At 45.2% G+C, this 23,711-nt stretch overlaps 1 protein-coding gene across 1 annotated transcript in view; it reads left to right on the top strand.

The window, feature by feature from the left end:
- The first annotated feature begins 1,036 nt into the window (after positions 1–1,036).
- Positions 1,037–23,711, top strand: part of TERB2 (telomere repeat binding bouquet formation protein 2) — a 35,799-nt gene continuing 13,124 nt past the window's right edge. Inside the window, exons 1-4 of the mRNA XM_040342892.1 lie at positions 1,037–1,119; positions 4,624–4,705; positions 12,803–12,942; positions 13,019–13,080. Coding sequence (XP_040198826.1) covers positions 1,056–1,119; positions 4,624–4,705; positions 12,803–12,942; positions 13,019–13,080 — 348 coding nt within the window. The 5' untranslated portion in view covers positions 1,037–1,055. The remainder of the gene's footprint in view (positions 1,120–4,623; positions 4,706–12,802; positions 12,943–13,018; positions 13,081–23,711) is intronic.

The following is a 23,711-nucleotide window of genomic DNA, read 5'->3' as shown; positions in this document are numbered from 1 at the left end:
AATCTGTTGCGATCCGGGATCTGTGGGTGGCTGTCCAGGGGCAGGTTCTGCATCACGGGGGGGGGGGGGGGGGGGTCAGGACGATGATGTCAGCGGTACGAATGCATTGTTTGCTGCGATACACTGTGCATGCATCATTACTACTATCCCTGGGCCACCCAAATGTATCCCAGGTTTTTTCTAATACTATAGTGTATACTAAGAGAAAGAAAAATTGCCCTGCACCGCTAAAGTGTTCGGGTTTGGCTTGAAGAAAAGGTGGCAACCCTAGCTGCACAGTTTGTTTTTATCTACAGACATCCTTTATCTACATAGGTAGTATTTTTGTAAAAGGTGAAGGATTCTTATCCTGGTGTGTTAGCTTTGTGAACTGATCCTTAAGCGGAGTTACGCTTTTTGGAGTCGTCGACCACCCCCCCCCCCCCCCCCCCGGTGTCATATTTGGCACCTTTCAGGGGGGAGGAGGAAGCAGATACCTGTGTAATACACACTTTCGGGCATAGATGACTGCAGTGATCTATGCCACGTCCGGCGCCTACTCCGTCTGTTCCCCTTGCTGTCTTCTGGGAGACACACAGGTCCCAGAAGACAGCAGGGACCAGTGACATCGCGCAGTGCAGTAGGGAACCAGGAAGTGAAGCCGCAAGGCTTCACTTTATGATTCCCTTACTGAAGATGGCGGCGCCTCCACTCGAGAGCCGAGGGACAAATCAGCTTCGGGACCCGACATCGCAGGCGCCCTGGACAGGTAAGTGTCCATGTATTAAAAGTCATCAGCTGCAGTATTTGTAGCCGCTGACTTTTAATATTTTTTTTTTTCAGCAGAACTCCACTTTGTGTCCCTCTTTCCCATCTCAGAATGTTGAGAGGTGTTGGTGACATCTATAATTTTGTGGTGAAATAAAAAAGCAGCAATGGCACAGTACACTTTTTTATTCAGGACAGGCCCTCTTTAAGCATTGTATACTTGTGTCCAGCAGCCTCCCATATTGTGTCAGCCTCCTCAGCACATAGGTCACATGACTGACATCCTCTGCCTCGGACGGCTTGCTGACATGTTCAGGGGGATGAAGGCCTGGTTCTCTCAGAGTGTAGACAGCAGCCTGATCCAGATTTGGGGTTAGAAAATCTTTCTCTTACTTTAGATCGTGTTATTGTACAGTGCTAAAATGGCATACTGACCTCTGTAAATATGGAGGACCTCTGTAAATACGGAGGACCTCTGCTTACATGAATGTGTCTCACATTTACCTATACGCTGTTATTGTTTATACACAAACACGTTTTAGAAGTAGGTAATTCTGCTTAACTAGGCCGGAATTATAACAACTTATTCAATGAGAGAGTGCTAAGGGCAGAGATGAAGGTCAAAGTTCAGTCACCATTGCAACCAGATTCCTTCCTAAAGTCAGCTCACTGACAGATGAACCCATGGATGTTCTCTACTACCACTCATTGTTTACACTACAGCATTAGGGCTTCACAATAGCTTCAGTCCCTGAAAAGCAACCCTTGTTCGGATCGCTCATCAGAGATCATTTATCAGGCGGTGAGGAAGCATTGTATTGCCTCCTCACTGCTTGCTTTTACCTCTTGAACCCCGAAGTGGTCCACAAACCACATGCAGTTGTCCGGGGCTTGCAACGGCCCCATTTCCCTTGAATGGGTCACACTTGGCAGGTGCTGTGCCCACCAAAAGCATCAGGAGGTATAATTGCTGCTGTAATCATGAAGCAAAATATCGCAGCCACAGCATCTGTATACCCCCAGGCGCTTCCTCTACAGCTAACGGGGAGCAGTAAAAACTCAGCTGAACTGCAGGGTTTTACTGTCCCTCAACTGCTAGGATGAATGAGCCCTTACAGTACTTTCTATCTGTTTAGTAGGAGAGCTTGTTTTTCAAATGTAGGGATCCTGCCCCAAGCAATGGTGTCTTGTCTAAATTTAGAGCTACTGGACTGTAGTCTGCCTGAGCTCCAATCCATAGTTCTGCTTGCTTCAGGTTTTTTCCCCAAAGACTCATTCACACGTATGGTAGGGGGGGCAGTAAATCCCTGCTTTTACCGCCTCTCAACCACTATCCCCTTTAGCTGCAGAGGCAGCAGCTGGAGGTGTACACATGTAGTGGCTGCTACAGAAATGATACCCCCTTTTTGCTTTCAATGCATGTGTGGGGATCAAGGGGCTAAAGCAGGCAGTAAGGAGGCGATACAACGCTTGGTCACTGCCTGTCAAATGCTCTTTGAAGAGTGATTCGAATGCAGATCACTCGAATGCAGAGAGAAATAAGACTCTTTTACACTAGCAGCTGGGGTGCAGTTACACCATGCAGTTGAGCCACATTTTTACCGTCCCTCAATCACTTCCCCTTTAGATGGAAGGGCTGGTGGGCATACACTAGAGCAGGAATTGTACCCCCTATCACATTCAGTGAGCACTACTATCCCACTGAACATGGCCTATTTAAGTGAATGGGGTCTCACAGCAACCAGCCTGTATCAGCACAAAATGCACACAGTTGCGGCACGGTAGTCAGGCATTTAAGGGGTTAAAACAGGTGGTGCGGTCCGTTGGGAGCTGATGCAATGCCTCCTCACCACCTGCCAAATATTTTTTTTTGTACAATTCTCCTTTAACCACTTGCTTACTGGGCACATATACCCCCCTCCTGCCCAGGTGAAATTTCATCTTCCGGCACTGCGTCGCTTTAACTGACAATTGCGCGGTTGTGCGACGTGGCTCCCAAACAAAATTGATGTCCTTTTTTCCCCACAAGTAGAGCTTTCTTTTGGTGGTATTTTATCGCCTGTGCGGTTTTTATTTTTTGCGCTATAAACAAAAAAGAGCGACAATTTTGAAAAAAAATACAATATTTTTTACTTGTTGCTATAATAAATAGCCCAATTTAAAAAAAAATAAAAAAAAATTCTCAGTTTAGGCCGATACGTATTCTACATATTTTTGGTAAAAAAAAAAAAAAAATCGCAATAAGCGAAAGTTATAGCGCCTACAAAATAGGGGACAGAATTGTTTTTTTATTTTTTTATTTTTTTTTTTACTAGTAATGGTGGCGATCTGCGATTTTTATTGGGACGGCGACATTATGGCGGACACATCGGACACATTTTTGGCGCCATTCACATTTATACTGCGATCAGTGCTATAAATATGCACTAATTACTGTATAAATGTGACTGGCATTGAAGGGGTTAACACTAGGGGGTGAGGAAGGGGTTAAATATGTTCCCTGTATAGTGTTCTAACTGTAGGTGGAGGGAGGTGACTGGGGGAGGTGACCGATCTGTGTCCCTATGTACAAGAGACACAGATCGGTCTCCTCTCCAGAGACAGGACGCTGTCTCTGTGTGAGCCGCAATGAGAGATGATCTCAAATGTTTACATTTGAGATCATCTCTCATTGGCCGCACAGATCGCATACCAAACGGCCACTCTGATTGGCTGTTCACCGCGATCTGTGATTGACTGTGTCCAAGGGACACGGCCAACACAGAGTTTCCCCGCTGCGCGCTCGGGGGCGTGCGCCGGGAACGCCAAAAGGGGCGGACGTCAATTGACGTCCAGTTGGATTTTCAGGTCCACGCTGTAGCCGTCATTTGGCTATAGCGCGGGCCTCAGGTGGTTAAGGGGGCATGGCAGGGGTGTGTGTCCTATGCCTGCATACTTTTGTTGATAGGTGTCCCTCATTGCCATCTCAAAAAGTTGGGAGGTATGGATTATCTGAGGCTAGGGACAAGCAGTGCAACTTTCCTTGGCTGCAGCCTGTCTGTGTTCAGAGTTGTGCATCAGTCACTTATGTATGGATGTAAATTCAGGCATATGCATGAAGATCTGTGCTGCCATCAGCCTGTCACTGATTTAGGCCGGGTTCACACTAGTTGCGGCCGCGGCTCGCAGCAGGGTTCCGGTGCATCCCTATTCTCTGTTTTAGGTGCGAATCATGTCAGAATTTTTGCCTGAATTCGGACCTGAAACAGAGCCAAAGGTGCACAGAAACCCTTTCTAGTGTGGACCGTAGCCGCCCCGAAGCTGTGTGAACCGGATTCATTGAGAGCCGATCACAGTCTCTTGTCATGCGAATTGGATAAGGAAAAACCGCATCCAATTTGCATAAGTATGAACCCAGCCTTACCCCTGGTTCACATTGATGCTACTTTGAAATCGAGCTACTTCACTTGAAGGTGCTACTTGATAGACATCTGTGTGGCTTCATACACAGATGTCTATTGAAATTGCACCTTAAATCAGCACAAGTAGTGCAGGAACTACTTTTGCATATCGGTGTTGCACCGATTGGAACAGTGCCATTGCCGCCAATAGGCTGCGACTTGTTATGCGATTTGAAATCTCTCAAATCGCATGACAAATCGCTCCACTGTGAACCTAGGCTTAAACAAGGCTGGTAGTATGTGGATGCATAGTCCGCCTGTGCTACCAGGCAGATAAAAACCGCCCTCCGCACAGATGTACAGATCTGTTCAACCACATGACAGCCTGACCCCAGCTATTGCTTCCTTCCCTAGACATAGGCCGGAACGGTAAATCTGAGCCTATACACATACTGTACATATAAATTCAGTTAATGCATTGTGGTTTACATTACAGAATCTGAAGGCGGTGTTACTACAACTCATCACCATGCTAATTACCTCTTCAGCAGTGATGCAGCCCACCATGATACCCAGAGGTATGAACAACCAAAAGTGAAAAGGTATTTAAAGGGATTTTATGAACGATACAATATCTGGTCAAGCCCTCAGCCTTCTATGGAAGCATCAGGTCTGGTTAACTTTACACAGGTGGCCAGTGGCACATAGTTTACTGCATTCAGAGGCTACTACATGCAACTTCTGGACGCTGCAACGCATACAAACTGGACAATAAGCTATGGCCACTTTATGTGTGGCCAATAAGAATGAGCTCAGGCATGTTCGCAAACCGTCAGGATCGCTAACCACAGGCAGTGAGACATTTCCTGATCTCTGCAGCCGCGCATCGGAAATGTCTCACTGCTTGTGATTAGCGCTCCTCAGTGCCAACTTCCCGGCGGGCTCTGCACGTGCGGTTTGAGAACACACCTAAGCTTATCCTTAGTGGCCAGAACTCGGCAGAAACACCGACCCTGAATGCAGTTGTCATCTCCAGGGTCGGTCGGAGGCTCTACTGGCATATAATCGCTCAAATAAAAGATTACCTCTGTACAGCGGGGAGGCTGACCATTGATTTTTAACAAAGTATAAACCTGACAGATGCTGCTGTTCACACACAATGGGGTTGATTTACTAAGGGCCCTTTCACACGCACGGACAAACGGTCCGTTTATTACAAGTCCGTTTACGACTTGTAATGTATCCCTATGGGATTGCAGACGTTAGCGGATGATGCATCCGCTAGTGTCCGCAACCATCCGCGTCCGCAAAGATCCGCTTTTGCGGACAGAAGAAAACCCTATTTTTCTTCCGTCTGGCGGAACGGATCGGATGCATACGGACACACGGTCCGTATTCATCCGATTCCCCATAGCGGAGAGAGCGGAGGAGAGACAGGGCGGTCTCTACACTGTGTGCGGGGACCGCCCTGTCCGCCGACAGCTCAGCGGGGATTAACGGAGGAATCCCCGCTGAGCCAAACGGGTTAACGGAGCGGATCAATACGGATCTGCTCCGTGTGAAAGAGCCCTAAAACTGGAGAGTATAAAATCTGGTGCAGCTCTGCAAAGAAACCAATCAGCTTCCAGTTTTTTTTTTGTCAAAGCTGACAAGCTGATAGGCTACAATGCACAGCTGCACCCGATTTGCGCTCTCCTATTTTAGTAAATCAATCCTAGATACGCTGATTCACAAACGTACTTGCGCCTGGCGCATTACTATACGCTGTTTACATAAGGTGTATGACCGGCGTAACTTTAGCCCTCATAAAACAGGGGTAAGTCATGTTAACGTATGGACGTCGGAACAGCGGCGTATTTTACGTTTTTTTGTGTAAGTCGTACGTGAATGGGGATGGGCGTAGGTTACGTTCACGTCGACAAAGCATTGAGCCGACGTATCTTAGGGAGTATTTGCGACGTGATCCTGAGCATGCGCGCGCATGCGCCTTTTCGTTCGGCCCCTAATTTGCATGGGGTCACGGCTCATTGTAATACAACACGCCCACTGCCTTGATAATTTGAATTAGGCGGGCTTATGCCGGCCCATTTACGCTACGCCGCCGTAACTTAGGGCGCAAGTTCTTTCTGAATACGGTACGGTACTTGCCTCTCTAAGTTACGGCGGCGTAGCGTATATGAGATGCGCTACGCCCGCCGAAAGTTAGGCCATTCTTTCTGAATCCAGGCCATAGTGTGTGCATGCAAACTGTCAAGAACTGATTATCTCCAGCGGCTGGTCCTAGTTGACCCTGTGCAACCGTATGATTGTAGCCTTTTAATAACTTGTCAGCGAGTACATCTGAGAACAAGGTAATGTATCCTAGATTTTTAAGTTGGCCATACATGTAGCAATAAATGATAGGTCACTTATAAATCTTTTACTCAAACAATGAAACTACAAGAATGAGACTGACTGGTCTGAATTCTAATTGGTTTTCTGCCAGGAACAATCTAAAGGGTTTTTCCAACTAAAAGGTTAATTCATCTTTACCAAAAAAAAAGCTGCCTATGCCGATAAGGGATTACAGTAGATAAAAACAAATTGTGCAGTTTTGATAAAAGTTGAATAATGCACTTGCTATAGGTGTAGGCCATTTACATATTTCCTAAAGCCTGAATGGAAAACTCTTAGGCCCCTTTCACACTGGGGCGGGGGCGGCGTTGGTGGTAAAGCGCTATTTTTAGAGGCGCTTTACTGCCAATTTTGTGGCTCTATTCGGCCGCTAGCGGGGTGCTTTTAACCCCCCCGCTAGCGGCTGAGAAAGGGTTAAAACCACTGCAAAGTGTCTCTGCAGAGGTGCTTTGCCGGCGGTATAGTCGCGGTGCCCATTGATTTCAATGGACAGGAGCGGTATGTACACCGCTCCAAAGAAAGGACTTTTTTTTACTGTCCTGCTAGCGCACCGCTCCAGTGTAAAAGCCCTTGGGGCTTTCACACTGGAGAGACAGCAGCGGCCATTTCAGGTCGCTTTGCAGGCGCTATTTTTAGCGTTATGATGCCTGCAAAGCGACCCAGTGTGAAAGGGGTCTTAAGGCATTGCAAAGACATGCCTAGCTGTTACTGTATACCTTAACTATCACAGAAACAAACTTTAAAACGCTGAGCAGTGAGCACACAGCTACTAGGCATCTCTTAGCAATGTCCTAGGCGTTTTACGGTCAGGCTTCATACACATATAGCAAGGGCATTATTCAACTTTAGTAAAAGCTCCACAGTTTGTTTTCATCCACAGATGTCCTTTATCTGCATAGTCAGTTTTTTGGTAAAGGTGAACTATGTCTTTTAAATACTTAGTTGAAAATCAGTTTTGAAAGAGAAAAAATTTGCAGGGCGTAAGATTCGATACAAGAAGACTTGGAAAAGGTGGGACTTTGTATGAGGTGTGTAACCAATGGTAAGTATAGTACATATATAAGGATATATACAACAAGAAAGTAGTACATAAAAACAAATGTTTATTTGTATAATACTTTCCAGACAAAAATAGTACAGATTGAAGGCATAGGTCAGAAAAAAATGCATACAACAGTATTACATTAGAACCATAGTAATATATTGGTAGATACTGTTAGGGGAAAGAAAAAAACATAATGAAGATGACTGATAAACATGTTAAAAATGGTGACCAATGATAGATAATAGTTGAAAAGGTTCATGATAAAGATTGCATCTTATTGCTGTTCGCGTTTCGTGAAATATTTACTTCCTCAGGAGTGGGTGCAATCCATGTATCTATAAAAATATATGTTCATGTATAAACAGCAAAAGACGCTCCAAGCAGACCCCTGGTGGTCTATGCAGGACCGCTGATAGAAATCATGGGGCCCAGTACATGGGGCCCTACACCTGGCCCCATTGGCAGCATGGGTGACACTGTCTGTGCCGGCAGCACATGTGTTAGGGCATTGGCAGCATGGGTGGCACTGTCTGCAGTACATGTGTCATGGCATTGGCAGCATGGGTGGCACTGTCTGCAGCACATTATGGCATGGGTGGCATGGGTAGCACTGTCTCTGCAGGCAGCACATGCGTTATTTCGATGCTGTTCAGATTGCGCGGGCCCCCCTGCCGGCCTGGGCCCAGTACAACAGGGCCAGTTTTACTGGCCTATCAGCAGCCCTGGGTCTATGTCACAAGTTGATCATCTAGATTTATTTGCTGTTCATACATATACATATATTTTCTATAGATACATGGATTGCACCCGCTCCTGAGGAAGTGAATATTTAATGAAACACGTAGAGAAATAGGATGCAATCTTTATTGTTTTTATCATGAACTTATTCAACCATTATCTATCATTGGTCACCATTTATAATATGTTTATCAGTCATATTCATTATGTTTTTTTCCTTCTCCCTAATAGTGTCTACCAATATACTACTATAACTACTACTAATGTAATTCTGTTGTATGCATTTATCTGACCTATGCTTTCAATCTGTACTATTTTTGTCTGAAATGTATTATACAAATAAACATTTGTTTTTATGCACTGATTTTTTGTTATATGCGGATATATACTTATATATGTACTATACTTAACATTGGTTACACACCTCATACAAAGTCCCACCTTTCCCCCTCCTCTTGTATTGCATAAGAGGGGTGGCCCACTACCATACGGCCTCATATAAAGTCCCAAACTTTCCCCACTGTCCAGCATATGATTCAAGCATGATATCTAAGGCGTCCAGTCTTGTATAAAAATAAAAAAAACTTTTTTGAACAAAACAATTAAACAATTTGTCTGCTTGATGGTCATTATTTTTGGTTTTATCAGTCTGCAGATTGAATAGAGATAAGTAAATGTCTTTCCTACACTTTTTTGAAAGGAAAACAAAAAAAAGATTCTGCTTTGGATAGAATGGGAACATTGCCTAATGTGTGCGTAACAACAAATGTAACCATTAGATGGTGCCAAAGTACCATTCTCTATAGTCAAAAACAAAACAGCCAAAAAGTTGTATGGGTGGTGATGGTCAATCCTAACCTTATATCGGCTCTAAAATGTTGTTGTATACTGTAGAGCAGCCACTATGTTAGTTAAGTGTTAGTTACATTAGTTAATGTTAGTTAAGTGAATATACCTAGAAACCAAATCTCCAATGCAAAATTTCAAATGTCCCTGCATACCATAAGTGCATTTTTGGCTGTTAACCAATACAATTTGAAAATGATCCTGTTAATCAAAGTTGGCAGTAGATGGGCAGATGATTATCCAACAAGTTTGAGTAAGAGGACCAGGGCCGTCTTTAATGTTGATTGGACCCTGGGCAAAATACATACTATAAATATCAGCTAGACTTAAAATCAGTTTCCTGTATCAGATCAGGCAGTGATTGTGATTGGTTGCCAGAGGTTACAGCATATCATTACCACTTACTGACTGGTTGCTAGAGGTTACAGCACACATTATGGCTCACTGATTAGTTGCTAGAGGTTACAGCACATGATTTCTTCTTGTAGATAGGTCGCTAGAGATTACTGTACAGTAATACTGCTCACTGGTTGGTTGCTAGAGGCTACAGCACATCATCTCTTCACTGCCGAGGGGCGTGATATACATATGAATGCCACCTTTATTTACATATGAATGCTGCCGCTATTTTACACTTGAATGCTCCCGTTATTTACATATGAATGACGGTTATTTACATGTAAACACAAGGTCTGTAGGTGAGTCATCTGTACACAACAATAGGGCACAACTGGGCAGCATTAGTAGCAGCACTTCACACTGAGATATCAGGACACAGAACAGGACTAAAACTTCAAGGGACAAGAGAATTTAAACTGGGATAGTTGGCAAGTATGAGGCAGCTGCTTTGGGCCCCACAACAATGATGGGGCCCAGGGCAGCTTCCCCGTTTGCCCTTCCTTAAAGACGGCCCTGGAGAGGGAATCTTTCATTAATTTAGAATGCTGATACCTGCTGTATTTTCTTGGTAGACCTGCCCCAGAATCCATTAGATCGCCCAGAGATCTTTCTGTATAAAGATGATGACCCTGTAATTAATTTAATTAAGACAAATCTAAGTACCCCTTTTCCTATTTGATTTACAGCTGTCACATGACCCAGCTCTTATCCAGCCTGTCTGCAAGGAAACATATGCAGGAAGAGCTTCTGGTCCTCTGCTGCTGGTCACATGTCAATGTATTTTATTGGGATTGTATGTAATAGACCAACACAAAGTGGCACATAACTGTTAAGTGGAAGGAAAATTATAATTTTTTTACAAATAAATACCGGAAAAGTGTGGAATGCATTTGTATTCAGCCCCTTTACTCTGATACCTCTAAATTAAAATCTAGTGTAACCAGAATTTTTTTTCTCAGAAAATAGGTGCAGGAACTCAACCACGAGCCGTTCAGATTTCACAAACAGTAGAAGGGTCTTAAAGTGGCATTAAATACCAGGATTGCATTACATACAGAGTGCAGAGTTCAGGGGGTTACAAAGCTGTCACTTGTAAACACAAAAAACAGACTTCTGTGTTTAAAAGTGATTGTGGTGAGCAGGCACCAAAGGGTGCCTGCTCACCACAAGTTCCCCACAAGTTCCCCCTGAAGTTCCCCACAAGTTCCCCCTGGAAAAAAAGGCATTTTTTTTTTTTTGTGGAGAAGTTTAAAGCAGGGATATGTTATAAAAATATCCCAAGCTTTGAAAATCTCACAGAGCAGTGTTCAATCCATCATCCGAAAATGGAAAGAGTATGGCACAACTGCAAACCTACCAGGACATGGCCATCCACCTAAACTGACAGGTCAGGCAAGGAGAGCATTAATCAGAGAAGCAGCCAAGAGGCCCATGGTAACTCTGGAGGAGCTGCAGAGATCCACAGCTCAGGTGGAAGAATCTGTCCACAGGACAACTATTACTCATGCACTCCACAAATCTGGCCTTTATGGCAGAGTGGCAAGAACAAAGCCATTGTTGAAAGAAAGCTATAAGAATCCTGTTTGCAGTTTGCGAGAAGCCATGTGGGGAACACAGCAAACATGTGGAAGAAGGTGCTCTGGTCTGTCAGACTAAAATGTAACTTTTTGACCTAAAAGAAAAACGCTATGTGTAGTGGAAAACTAACCCTGTACATTACCCTGGAAACACCATGGTGGTGGCAGCATGATGTTGTGGAGATGCTTTTCTTCAGCAGAGACAGGAAAGCTGGTCAGAGTTGATGGGAAGAAGGATGGAGCCAAATACAGGGCAATCTTAGAAGAAACCTGTTATGCCACGTACACGCGACCGGTTTTCCCAGCAGGAAAACTGCCATGAGAGCTTTTGGCTGGGAATCCCAGCCATGTGTATGCTTCATCGAAGTTTTCCCGACAGGAAAACTGTGGGGAAAAAAAAAGAGAACATGTCGGGAAAACCAGTCGTGTGTATGCTTTTCCGAGGAAAAAAAACCGTGCATGCTCAGAATCAAGTATGAGACGGGAGCGCTCGTTCTGGTAAAACTAGCGTTCAGAATGAAGATAGCACATTCATCACGCTGTAATGGACTGAAAAGCATGAGGCTGAATCATCACGCGATTCATCTCACATCAAACTTTTACTAACACGAGGATCAGCGAAAGCAGCCCAAACGGTGGCGCCATTTGAATAGACATAAAAAGTGATAAGCACAGATTTAAATAATAAAATAAAGTAAGGGCTATAATAGCCTAAGTGCTAATGCATATAAGGTAACAAAAACAAAATGTCCCATCAAAGTGATCAGTGATCTTGGTGAATATACAGTCAATATACAGTCATGCTCAAAATTGATGGCACCCCAGGAATTTTTCCAGAAAATTAAGTATTTCTCACAGAAAAGTATTGCAGGAACACATGTTTTGCTATACACATGTTTATTCCCTTTGTGTGTATTGGAACAAAACAAAAAAGGGAGGAAAAACAGATTCCCTGCTGAGCAGGCAAACTCCCGGTGGAGTCAGTCCCATGTGAAATGGGCCTTGGGGGAGAGAGCAACAATTTTTCTAATGGCAGACACAAAGGGAATCAGATTACCTAGTTTCAGTTTTTGACTTCAGGTCTAGCAGGCATCTTACAGAGCCTCTCACTGCTTATGTGATCTGTCTGTGTATTGCTAACCCTTACTGTGGTAAGTACTGTTATGCTGCATACACACAATCGGAAATTCCAACAAGAAAACCGTGGATTTTTTTCTGACAGAATTTTGTCTCAAACTTGTGTTGCATACACACGGTCACACAAAATTCCGACCGTCAAGAACGCAGTGACGTACAACACTACGACGAGCCGAGAAACATTAAGTTCAATGATCCTGAGCATGCGTCGACTTGATTGTTTGCGTGTTTTTGTGTGTGTGTTTTTGTGTGCGTCGGAATTGCATACAGAGGATCGGAATTTCCAATAAGAACTTTTCCTGTCGGGAAAATTTGAGAACCAGCTGTCAAATCTTTGCTGTCGGAAATTCCGTCAGAAAAAGTCTGATGGGGCCTACACACCGTCGGAAATTTACGACCAAAAGCTCACATCAAACTTTTCTTGTCGGAAATTCCGACCGTGTGTACGTGGCATTACAGATGCTTGTACAATAACATGAGTTACTATATTCCTTTAATTTGCCAATATGGTGCTAATATGTGGGACATATTTATTTCAGAATATATAACAGTCTGGATTATGTTGAAAACAAGGCTACTGTCTTCCATGCCAGCTTCCTAAAAACAAGCGCCAGATCTAAAGCCAGCAATACGATGGCCCTTGGACATTTTATCCTCCCCCCAGCTTGTCTTCACGAAGGTTGGTATACATGTGTGTGTAGATCATAAATCTGTCTGGAAATATTATTCACACTATCTCAATTTGTATTTAAAAGAAATCAGAAGAGAAATTGGCAACTTTATCTGGGAGCAGGATGACACACAACAGAAGAAGCAGGTCAGTACAAAATAAAAGTGTCTTAAGTTGGCCATTCACTGATCGAGCTTTGACTCTTTTCTCATGAACTGGCTGAAATTTGAGCAGTGAGTGGCCTTGTTGGCATGCTGCAGCACACCTTTTTGATCCACCATTTTTTTTTTGTTTTTTTTACATTCTTTATTTATATGAACATTTTTTACATAGAATGTGGCAGGAAAAAAGTATACAGAAAATAATGAGTACATCATGGTCAGGCAGCAAATGCATAGAATGTACCATGTATAAACAGGGAATTGTAAAGAATGGGCTTCCATACAATGCAGGTTTTATTGCAGAATAGACAACATGTCCCTTATAAAAAAAAAAATGGCTGCTTGCACATTTTAAAAGGACTCATCTAAACAGTACTAATGTGATTTACTACTTCTTTCTACTATTAGAAGCTAATACTTTGAATGGAAATAACAACATTTTGCATCACAGTGAGCAAGCCTTATGTGAAGAAGCCAAATTACAGTACATTCAGGCCAAAATTAACAATATTTTTTTTTGATAAAGCCTGGTGTCTCTTTTGCAATCTTTGGATAGAAGTAACTGATGCAGAAAAATTTGGCCTTGGGTGTTGGTGGTGCCGTCACACCATACAGTTATCCTTCGCAAATGCTTGATTGGACTCTGTTCTTAAAAATGATGTCGCGCAGGTGTGGAAAAATTGGGCCTTGGGTGTTGGTGGTGCCTTCACACCATAACCCTTCACAGTTAATTCCGGACGGCTGCACTTCCAAAAATCTTTTTATTGAAGCTTCATATGACAAGTGGTTGACAGATGGAGCAGGGGACAAAGAGGTAGATGCGTTTTTTGCAAATATCAGCGCTTAGTCATCTTCCTTCACAGTTATCCTTGGCAAATGCAGGATTAGACTCTGCTCTTAAAAATGATGTCACACAGCTGAGCTCTGGGAAGTGGGTTGGGATATACGTGCTCTATAATCTGATGAAATAGTATGGCTGCCTCTTTACAGTTTCATGATGGCTGCCTCTGGAGGACATACTGCCTTGTAGAGCTGCACGATTCTGGGAAAACGGATCCGGCGTAACATCATCTTTGACATTATACAAAAAAATTGGGCTAACTTTACAGTTTATTTTTTTTTTAATTAATTAAAGCGTACCCCCCAAAAATTGCATTTGAAAGACCGCTGCGCAAATACAGTGTGACATAAAATATTGCAACAACCACCATTGTATTCTCTAGGGTCGCTGCTAAAAATATAAATAATGTTTTGGGATTCTTAAAATTTTCTAGCAAAGAATAATGATTTTGCCTTGAGACCAACAAGTGTCAGAAAAAGGTTTAGTCTTTAAGTGGTTAAACTTGCCTCATTTACTGACTTCGGAAGTTGATTCCTTTGATATAAAGAACAAAATGTTACAATGTTTATAGTTAGCTCAGCACTGAGGAATGTTGTGAAATGTGGCAGACTGCCTGTTTTTTTTGGGGGGGGGTTGACAGCTGTCAAAGAACTCTGCATAGAATCAGGAAAATGCTTTGTCAAAGAGGAAGTAAACCCTTTTGGGTTTTACTTTGTTCTTTTCTCCCCTGCAAAGTAAACGCATAATGGGCTAGAATGCTTTGCATACTAGCCCATTATGTGGCACTTACCTGCAAACGAAGCCCACAATGTCCCCACTGGTGACTGCATCCTTCTTCTCCCGGTCTCCTTCTGGGGCCACAGACTTTGGCTCTGTGACTGTCCGGAACCGCGTGACGTCACTACCACAAATGCATGCGGGAGCCATCAGTCACGATCATTGCGAGTGAAGAAATGGCACGGAGGTCCGTTTCTTCACAGCGCATGTGCCGATTACATCATCAGCACACTACAAGGTAAATGTCTCCTAAAAGGCACCCGTTTTTTAGATATTTCCTCTACCTATAGGTAAGCCTTATTCTAGGCTTGCCTATAGGTAAAAGTGATAATCGGGGGTTTACAATCAATTTAAGATTGTGAGGAGGGAAGAATCGTGATCTTGATTCTTAATGATTAATCTTGCATCTCTACTGCCTCATTGGGATTGTGCCTCCCCTTCACTTTCCTCTTCTGCTCTGTCAGGCACCCAAGTAGAGTCAGTGATCTCATCATCATCATCCCCTCCATCCTCATCACTGGAGCCAACTTGGCAATACGCTACGGCTAATAAATAAATATATTTTGTGATACATAATTGAAATTCGTAAACAAATATATATAAAACACCTGTAATTACTATAGTAAAAAGTCCTGTTAGAGTGAACTGTGTACCAGTGATAAGTTGCACAAGTTGCTGTGCCAAATGAATAAAATAAATAAATGATTAGAAACTGTGAAAATGAACCAAGTTCTATTAGATAAGTAGTATCATTCAAGTGAAAGTCTATTATCCCAATTGATTCCTCAAACGGTGAAGAAGATTTGCATGCTGTTGAGTCAAAAATAAAGTGCTGCGTGCTATATTTTCAGATAGAGCGATGTTTCCACCTTCACCTTTAAGACTATCACCAAAATGTGAGAATTGGATGGCTCCTTACCAGATATTAATGTCCCTTACTTTGTTACCAAAAAAGGGAACATTAAAGCTTGTGACAGGATCACCTGCTATTGATAATAACGTCCTGGCAGTGATGCTTGCGTTGTTGGTTGGATGCCCGATTTATGCATGTAAAACAAAGGTAATGCCATACATAGTGTAATTTGTTTTTTATTAAAAATGTAAAAGTAGAGGGAGCCAAGTGGCCGCCTACCATTTAGGGTGCCTTGAACCCGGCACTGGGGCTAACTCGCGTAGTAGCGGAAAGAGGTCCTGGATACTGGATGCCGCGCTCGTTGTCCGGGCGTGCGTTCCACCTTGGCTTGTGCTAGGAACCAGCAATGCAGGAAGTGACGATATGCGTGCGTGGTTAGGTACCGCCTCGAGAGGCGGTACCTAACCACGCACGCATATCGTCACTTCCTGCATTGCTGGTTCCTAGCACAAGCCAAGGTGGAACGCACGCCCGGACAACGAGCGCGGCATCCAGTATCCAGGACCTCTTTCCGCTACTACGCGAGTTAGCCCCAGTGCCGGGTTCAAGGCACCCTAAATGGTAGGCGGCCACTTGGCTCCCTCTACTTTTACATTTTTAATAAAAAACAAATTACACTATGTATGGCATTACCTTTGTTTTACATGCATAAATCGGGCATCCAACCAACAACGCAAGCATCACTGCCAGGACGTTATTATCAATAGCAGGTGATCCTGTCACAAGCTTTAATGTTCCCTTTTTTGGTAACAAAGTAAGGGACATTAATATCTGGTAAGGAGCCATCCAATTCTCACATTTTGGTGATAGTCTTAAAGGTGAAGGTGGAAACATCGCTCTATCTGAAAATATAGCACGCAGCACTTTATTTTTGACTCAACAGCATGCAAATCTTCTTCACCGTTTGAGGAATCAATTGGGATAATAGACTTTCACTTGAATGATACTACTTATCTAATAGAACTTGGTTCATTTTCACAGTTTCTAATCATTTATTTATTTTATTCATTTGGCACAGCAACTTGTGCAACTTATCACTGGTACACAGTTCACTCTAACAGGACTTTTTACTATAGTAATTACAGGTGTTTTATATATATTTGTTTACGAATTTCAATTATGTATCACAAAATATATTTATTTATTAGCGCACCCATTTCCACACAATTTTACACTGCATAATTCGAGATTTTCCTAGCTTGTGACGGAAAATATTGATTATATGAAGACAGGAGGCGAGTATCTTATGCATGATCTTTCTTTTATTCATGCTCACAGCAGAAAACAACTTTAGTGAAATGTTATAGAAAAAAATGTTTCTTTAAACTGGCAACCAGAAGTTACACCCCCGGCAGCCCTCTAGGTGGGTCTGCCAATCACGAGGTAGTCCAGTCAGTATATAAAGGCCTGTCCCTTTAGGAACCTCCTCTTTCTTGAGGCGAACTGCAAGCAAATCCGGCTATCGATAACAGGCCGACCTCTATCCTAGGAACTGGACCTCTGGAGCCGTAGATAATCGACAGCCGGACATCTGGATGGAGAGGGAGCCCCCGTCTCCGATCTGTGAGGACAACCGGTCCAAATGTTGAACAGAACATGACGAAAAAGGATCCCAACAGGGGATCAAACAGGACGCGCTGGAACACTCAGCCATAGAGCTGGAACCTGCGTGGTTCAATAACCTGGAATAGATGAGATATAAAACAGTGAAAGGGACGGGTCGGGAGGGAAGATACTCGCCTCCTGTCTTCATATAATCAATATTTTCCGTCACAAGCTAGGAAAATCTCGAATTATACATCAGACAGGAGGCTCATATCTTATGCAAGTTTAAAGCTATAACAAGCATACAGTAAAAACACACATAATTATAACACAGTCATAGATACGTGTTCCTCCGGTCTGAAATAAAATTGACGGAATGTGGTCGCTGAAGACCAGTCTGCTGCTAGTAATAGATCCGATAAGGAGCCTCCCGTAGTGATGACCTTAGTAGCCATAGCCCCTCTGGTAGAGTGAGCGCCAAATAGGGACGTGTCGATCCCTGCCATGTCCATGACAGAGCGTACCCACCTGGCCAATGTGGCCGAAGAAACTGGAAGGTGAGGTCTGACGTAAGAAATAAGAAGCTGCGAAGAGCGCAGAGACCGTAATGGGGACGTCCTAGACTCATAAGTCTGTAGGCAGCGAACCACACAAAGGCGTGGGTGAGATGGGAAGAAAGGGTAAAAAACCGACTGAAGTCCGGTCTTAGTACGACGTACGACCGTAAACCTCACCCCCTGAGGTGAGAACTGGCGTCTGGAAATGTCCAGAGCTCTGACGTCCGACACCCGTTTAATGGAGATTAGACATAAGAGGACAGTCAATTTAAAGGATAGTAACTTTAAAGGCAGCGAATCATTGTCGTCCCAATCTGAGAACATGGAGAGAACTTTGGTTACGTCCCAAGTCTGTTGGTACTTGGGTCGAGGGGGTCGTTGAAACCTAACGCCCCGTAGTAGGCGGCACACTAAAGGATGTCTTCCTACTGGTAGCGAGTCAACGGGAGAGTGATAGGCTGAGATCGCTGATCGATGCACATTGAGGGAATTGTAAGACCTCCCGGATCCATAGGATTCCGCTAGGTAATTAACCACAAGGGTCACAGGTGCTTGAATGGGATCAACCTGTCGTTGATCACACCAACGAACCCAGAGTTTCCAGGCTGATTGGTATGCCGACCTAGTTCCGGGGGCCCAGGCCATGGTGAGGAGATTCCTAGCTGCTCCTGAAAGGATGCAGCCTGAATCGGGCACCCCGAGACCAACCAAGCGAGGAGGGGGAGTGAGCTGTCCACGAGTAACGGATGAAGGTCCCCGTTGGGGCCGGTGAGAAGGTGAGGGGAGTGAGGGAGGAGTCTGGGGAGGTCCACCGTCATCCCCAGGAGGAGAGGGAACCAAGGTTGCGTCGGCCACCATGGTGTGATTAGAACGGCCGTCGCTCTCAGGTGTGTAATGTGAAGAAGAAACCTGAGGATCAGGGAGAAGGGGGGAAACGCATAGTGTGTCCCTCGGGGCCAGGCCTGGCGAAGGGCGTCTACCGCCTGAGCCTCCGGATCCGGTCTCCAGCTGTAAAACTGTGGGAGTTGGCGGTTGAGGCGGGACGCGAAGAGGTCTAGGGTAAATGGACCCCACAGGAGATTGAGGGCAAGGAACACTGTCTGATCTAGTCGCCAATCGCTGGAGTCGGATAGGTGACGGGAGTTCCAGTCCGCTACAATATTGGAGATGCCGGGAATATATTCCGCGATTGGGATGATGTTGCGTTCCAGGCAAAAATGCCAGAACTCCCTCGCGAGATCCGCTAGGATCTTGGACCTGGAGCCCCCCAGTCGATTGACATATTGGACAGCGGAGATGTTGTCCATGCGAAGTAATATACAGCAGTTGGAAACGTGAGGCAATAGACTCTTGACGGCGAAGAAGGCTGCTAAGAGTTCTAACGCATTGATGTGAAATAGTGATTCCTCCGCGGACCACGTCCCCCCTGTGGAGGATGAACCGCACCGAGCGCCCCAGCCATGGCGGCTGGCATCCGACTCCAGAATGAAGTCCGGGTTGGAGCTGAATATGGTCTTGCCGTTCCACTCTACGGCGTGGCGTAGCCACCATCGAAGCTCCTCCATGGTTTCCGCGTCCAGTTGGACTTCGTCCGCGTAGCGGAGCCCCTGGCGGAGATGAAGGGCTTTTAGCCTCTGAAGGGCTTGGTAATGGAGGGGAGCAGGAAAGATGGCTTGGATCGACGCTGCCAATAGGCCGACGAGACGTGCCAGTCCGCGAAGGGATACCCTCTGCTTGTTGAGCACGAGACTGATCTCCTTGCGTATGGTCAAAAGTTTGGCCTTGGGTAGGCGCAGGACCGCTAGGTTGGTGTCTACCAGAAATCCTAAAAACTCCATCTCCTGAGATGGGATAAGGACCGACTTTTCGTGGTTTACTAGAAAACCCAGGTCTTGAAGTAGGGTAACTGTCCATGATGCATGGGCGTTTGCTAGGTGGGGTGAGCGAGCCATTATGAGTATGTCGTCTAGGTAGACGATCAACCTCACCCCTCTGCTCCGTAGGGATGCTATTACAGGTTTTAGTAACTTGGTAAAACACCAAGGGGCTGAGGAGAGACCGAAGGGAAGACAAGTGAACTGCCACACTCTGTCCCTCCACAGGAAACGGAGTAAATGTTGAGAGGATGGATGGATGGGAACCGTAAGGTAGGCGTCCTTCAAGTCTACCTTGACTAACCAATCCCCCGGGCGTAAGAGGTCTCTTAGGCAGTGAATGCCTTCCATTTTGAAATGTCGGTATACGACATGTTGGTTGAGGTTCCTTAAGTTTATGACCGGTCGGAAACCTCCGCCCTTTTTCCTGACAAGAAAAAGGTTGCTGAGGAAACCGGGAGAGTCTGAGACCACCTCTGTTACAGCTAGTTTGGTCTGGAGATCCTGTAATTCGCTGTCCATAAGACTGGCGTTTGGGATAGAAAATCGGATGGGGTGAGGAGTATGGTCCATCACTGGAAGGGCATATAACTCTATTTGGTAGCCCGCCACTGTACTGAGTATCCACGAGTCTGCCGTAATCGCAGACCAGGCGTGGATAAAATGTTTCAACCTTCCCCCTACAGGTATGTGGGACAAGTGCAGAGGTATTGTACTCACCGGGAGATGGTCTGGAACGGGGGTAGCCTCTAGCACCTCGGCCTCTCCATGGACGTCCCCGGGGGGGGAAAAAGGGTGCTGGTTGGGCAACCGGAACGGAGTAGGGCGGTGGAGTCTGGTAGTGTACGGGAGCTCTTTGAAAAGGCCTGGAGGAGGAGAAACGGCCGGTAGAGCGGCCTCTATATCTACCGGCCTTGTGAAAAACTCTAGTGTTAGTCTTCTTCAGAGACGTCTGGGCCTTGTCCAGGCTGGAATAGAGCCCTACCATTTTGTTTATGTCCTTTATTAAGGAATCTCCGAATAGCATGCCGTCGGCAGACGGCCCCGGTTCAGAGTCGGCCAGATGGGAGAGTTGGGGATCGAGTCTCATGAGAATTGAGCGACGACGCTCCATGGAGCATGCAGTATTTGCTGAACCCAGGAGACACACAGCTCTCTGGGTCCATCCCCTAAGTTGGGATAAATCGACGGGTTGACCAGAGGCGGAAGCCTGCTCACTGAGATTTAGGATCTTCGTGATGGGGCCAAATAGGTCTAATACCCGGTCCTGGATCATTTTGAAGGACCTCTCTATCCCCTTTTTAGAATATTTCCCACTCCTAGTGAGGTATCTCAAGAGGATGGGGTCCACCTCAGGAGTGCTCACTACCTTTTTAGTAATACACGGGCGGGGACATTCCGCGCGTAGTTTGTTCCTGTTGGTCTTGTCGACCGACCTCCGAGCCCAGTATTCAATGTATTGAGCCACCTCGGGTAGAGGTGTCCAATCACCGGATCTAGGATGACTAATGGCTTCGGGATCAAAGAATGGCTCCCCGTGGGAGTCTAATAAAACCTCACCCTGGGGTACAGGGTTGTTGTCGTTCTTAACCGACAGGTGCCCACTGTCCTCATAGTCTTCTCCAGACTCATAGGCGTCAGACGCCTCGGACTCCGCGGACGACTCAGGAGAGGAGTCCACGAAGGAGTCCGGTTTTGTCCGCCTGGCGGATCGTTGCCTCTGTAAATTTATCTCCCCGAGGCCCGGGGGTCGTACCGAGTCTGGGAGAACAGTGGGTCGATAGTCCTGGGATGGTACTGTCTGGAGCATATTTAGTACTTCCCCTGCCGGGGAGTCGTGGGCCACTTCAATGTGGCGGCGTTTCTGAGACGCCTTTCCCTTTTTTATCATAGGTATGCCGGTGTCAGGAGACCCGGATCTATGGGGTATAGGTGGGGCAGGTACCACCGAGGCCATGGCAGCCTGCACAGACTGAGTTATCAGCTGTTGGATCTGTGCTGTAGTCATAACTACAGGTGTGTCCTGTGAAGGATCTAGTAATTCTAAGGGAATGTCCATATTGGTGGGGTCCCTGCCTTCTGCCATGCTGCAGCTGTAAGCAATAGTGCTGTTAAAAGTGAAAAGGCAGCGCTAGACTAAAGGAAGGCTAGGGATGCTGAAAATAAGATAGGCTAATAAGAGAGCTGTAGCGTAGATCTAACTATATATTTATATATATACTAAAATATCAGGTATAGGGTTAAATATATATATTATATTATTTGGGTAATAGGGGAATAAATTCCCAGGGATGGTACCGCAAGGTCCGTGCTCCGTCCACCTCTCCGTTCGCTCACACACTGCTGAGCGTGACGGAGGAGCGGAGCACGGGGGAGGAGGGCGAAGTCTCGCGAGAACTCCCGTCCTAATCTGATAGGACGAGAGGTCGCGACACGCCCCCCTGGCTGAAAGAGCGCGCTGATGGAGAGCAGAAGGCGCGAAGGATCCGATGGTGATGGCGCCGACATCTCGCGATGTTAGGCGAGACCGCGCAGGAGAATGTGAGTGATTTGGGACTGGTCAGAGCGGAGGGTGCGCGCTGACCGGGTCCCATAGAAGAACGCAGGTAATAAGTGATTTGTTAAAAGCGGGGCTTAACAGAGCGGTATAAAGGTTGAAGAAGATAAAAATAAAATCTACAATTACAGAAAGGTGGATCAGATAGCGTCCCGAAGGGGGGGCGAATCAAAAGGAAAATCCACAGAGGAATTGAGCTAATAATAAATTCCCACAAGGGGAAAAAAAGGAAAACCCAAATGTCAGATTTGTGATAGGTTACAGATATTACACTTGAAACAAAGAGTATATCTATATATGTATAAAATAATCTATAGAGTTCAATGAATTTTACTTATCTGAGTTCTGATCTGTGAGCAGAAAGAAAGAGGAGGTTCCTAAAGGGACAGGCCTTTATATACTGACTGGACTACCTCGTGATTGGCAGACCCACCTAGAGGGCTGCCGGGGGTGTAACTTCTGGTTGCCAGTTTAAAGAAACATTTTTTTCTATAACATTTCACTAAAGTTGTTTTCTGCTGTGAGCATGAATAAAAGAAAGATCATGCATAAGATATGAGCCTCCTGTCTGATGTATAATCTTTTGATTACTACTGGGTAGCAGCTTAACACTATATATAAATTAATTTAATTTTATTTTAATTTAATTTATTGGCGCGAGATACAACATACAACAATACGCTACGGCTGGAGGAACATGAGTGCCAATTTATTTATCAGTGTTACCCCCTCTCTGTAGGCTCATGTTACTCCCTTCCTCAATCTCAGAACCAACATCCAAATCAAGTAATGACTGTGCATCCTCAAGAAGCAAGTGGCTGATGCTGTGTTCAAATAATTCAGCTGTCTCCTCTGTGCATAAAGCTGGGGCTTTGGCAGGAGTAGCTGTGGACAAAAAGGCAGAATAGGCCTCTCTAGCAGCTGTGGTGGACTGCAAACTAGTCTCTGCTTGGGTAATGGAGGATGAGGATGGTTTAGTAAGCCAGTCCACCACGTCCTCTGCATGCTGTGGTTGCATAGCACAGGCAACATTAGTAAAAAGAGACAAATGTGCCTTGCCCTGGACGGACTGTGTGCACCTTTGCCTGTGGACACAGATGCTGCTGGCCCCCTCATAGTGGCATGGGAGCCTCTGCCTCTTCTTGTTGGCCTCCCAGACAGGAATGGAGGGGCTTATTACACAAATGTATTAGATAATAGGAAATGGGTGCTTGGATGCACTTTATTTGATAAAAAAAATAATATATATATATATACATATACACACACATATGTTATTTAAAAAAGGGGGAACACTACACTCTACACTCACTGAGCCCTGCTCTATCTCCAACTTCACGCTGCAAAAGGTTCCGTGGGAAGAAACCTTTTATAGTGTGGGTTGGGACTATGAGTACTGAGCCATGTCATCATGACTTTGTTCAATCAGGGCTCTCACAGTGCTCTGTGCCCTGAAAGGGAAAAACCCTTCACCAGTGCATTGCTTCAGCCAATCGGCCAATCAGGGCTATTACAATGCACTGTGCAGCACAGAGTGCATTGTGAGGCGCTTG

The sequence above is a fragment of the Rana temporaria genome, chromosome 3 (assembly GCF_905171775.1).
Source record: "Rana temporaria chromosome 3, aRanTem1.1, whole genome shotgun sequence".
NCBI lineage: Eukaryota > Metazoa > Chordata > Amphibia > Anura > Ranidae > Rana > Rana temporaria.
This window is presented reverse-complemented; position numbering and strand designations above follow the sequence as displayed.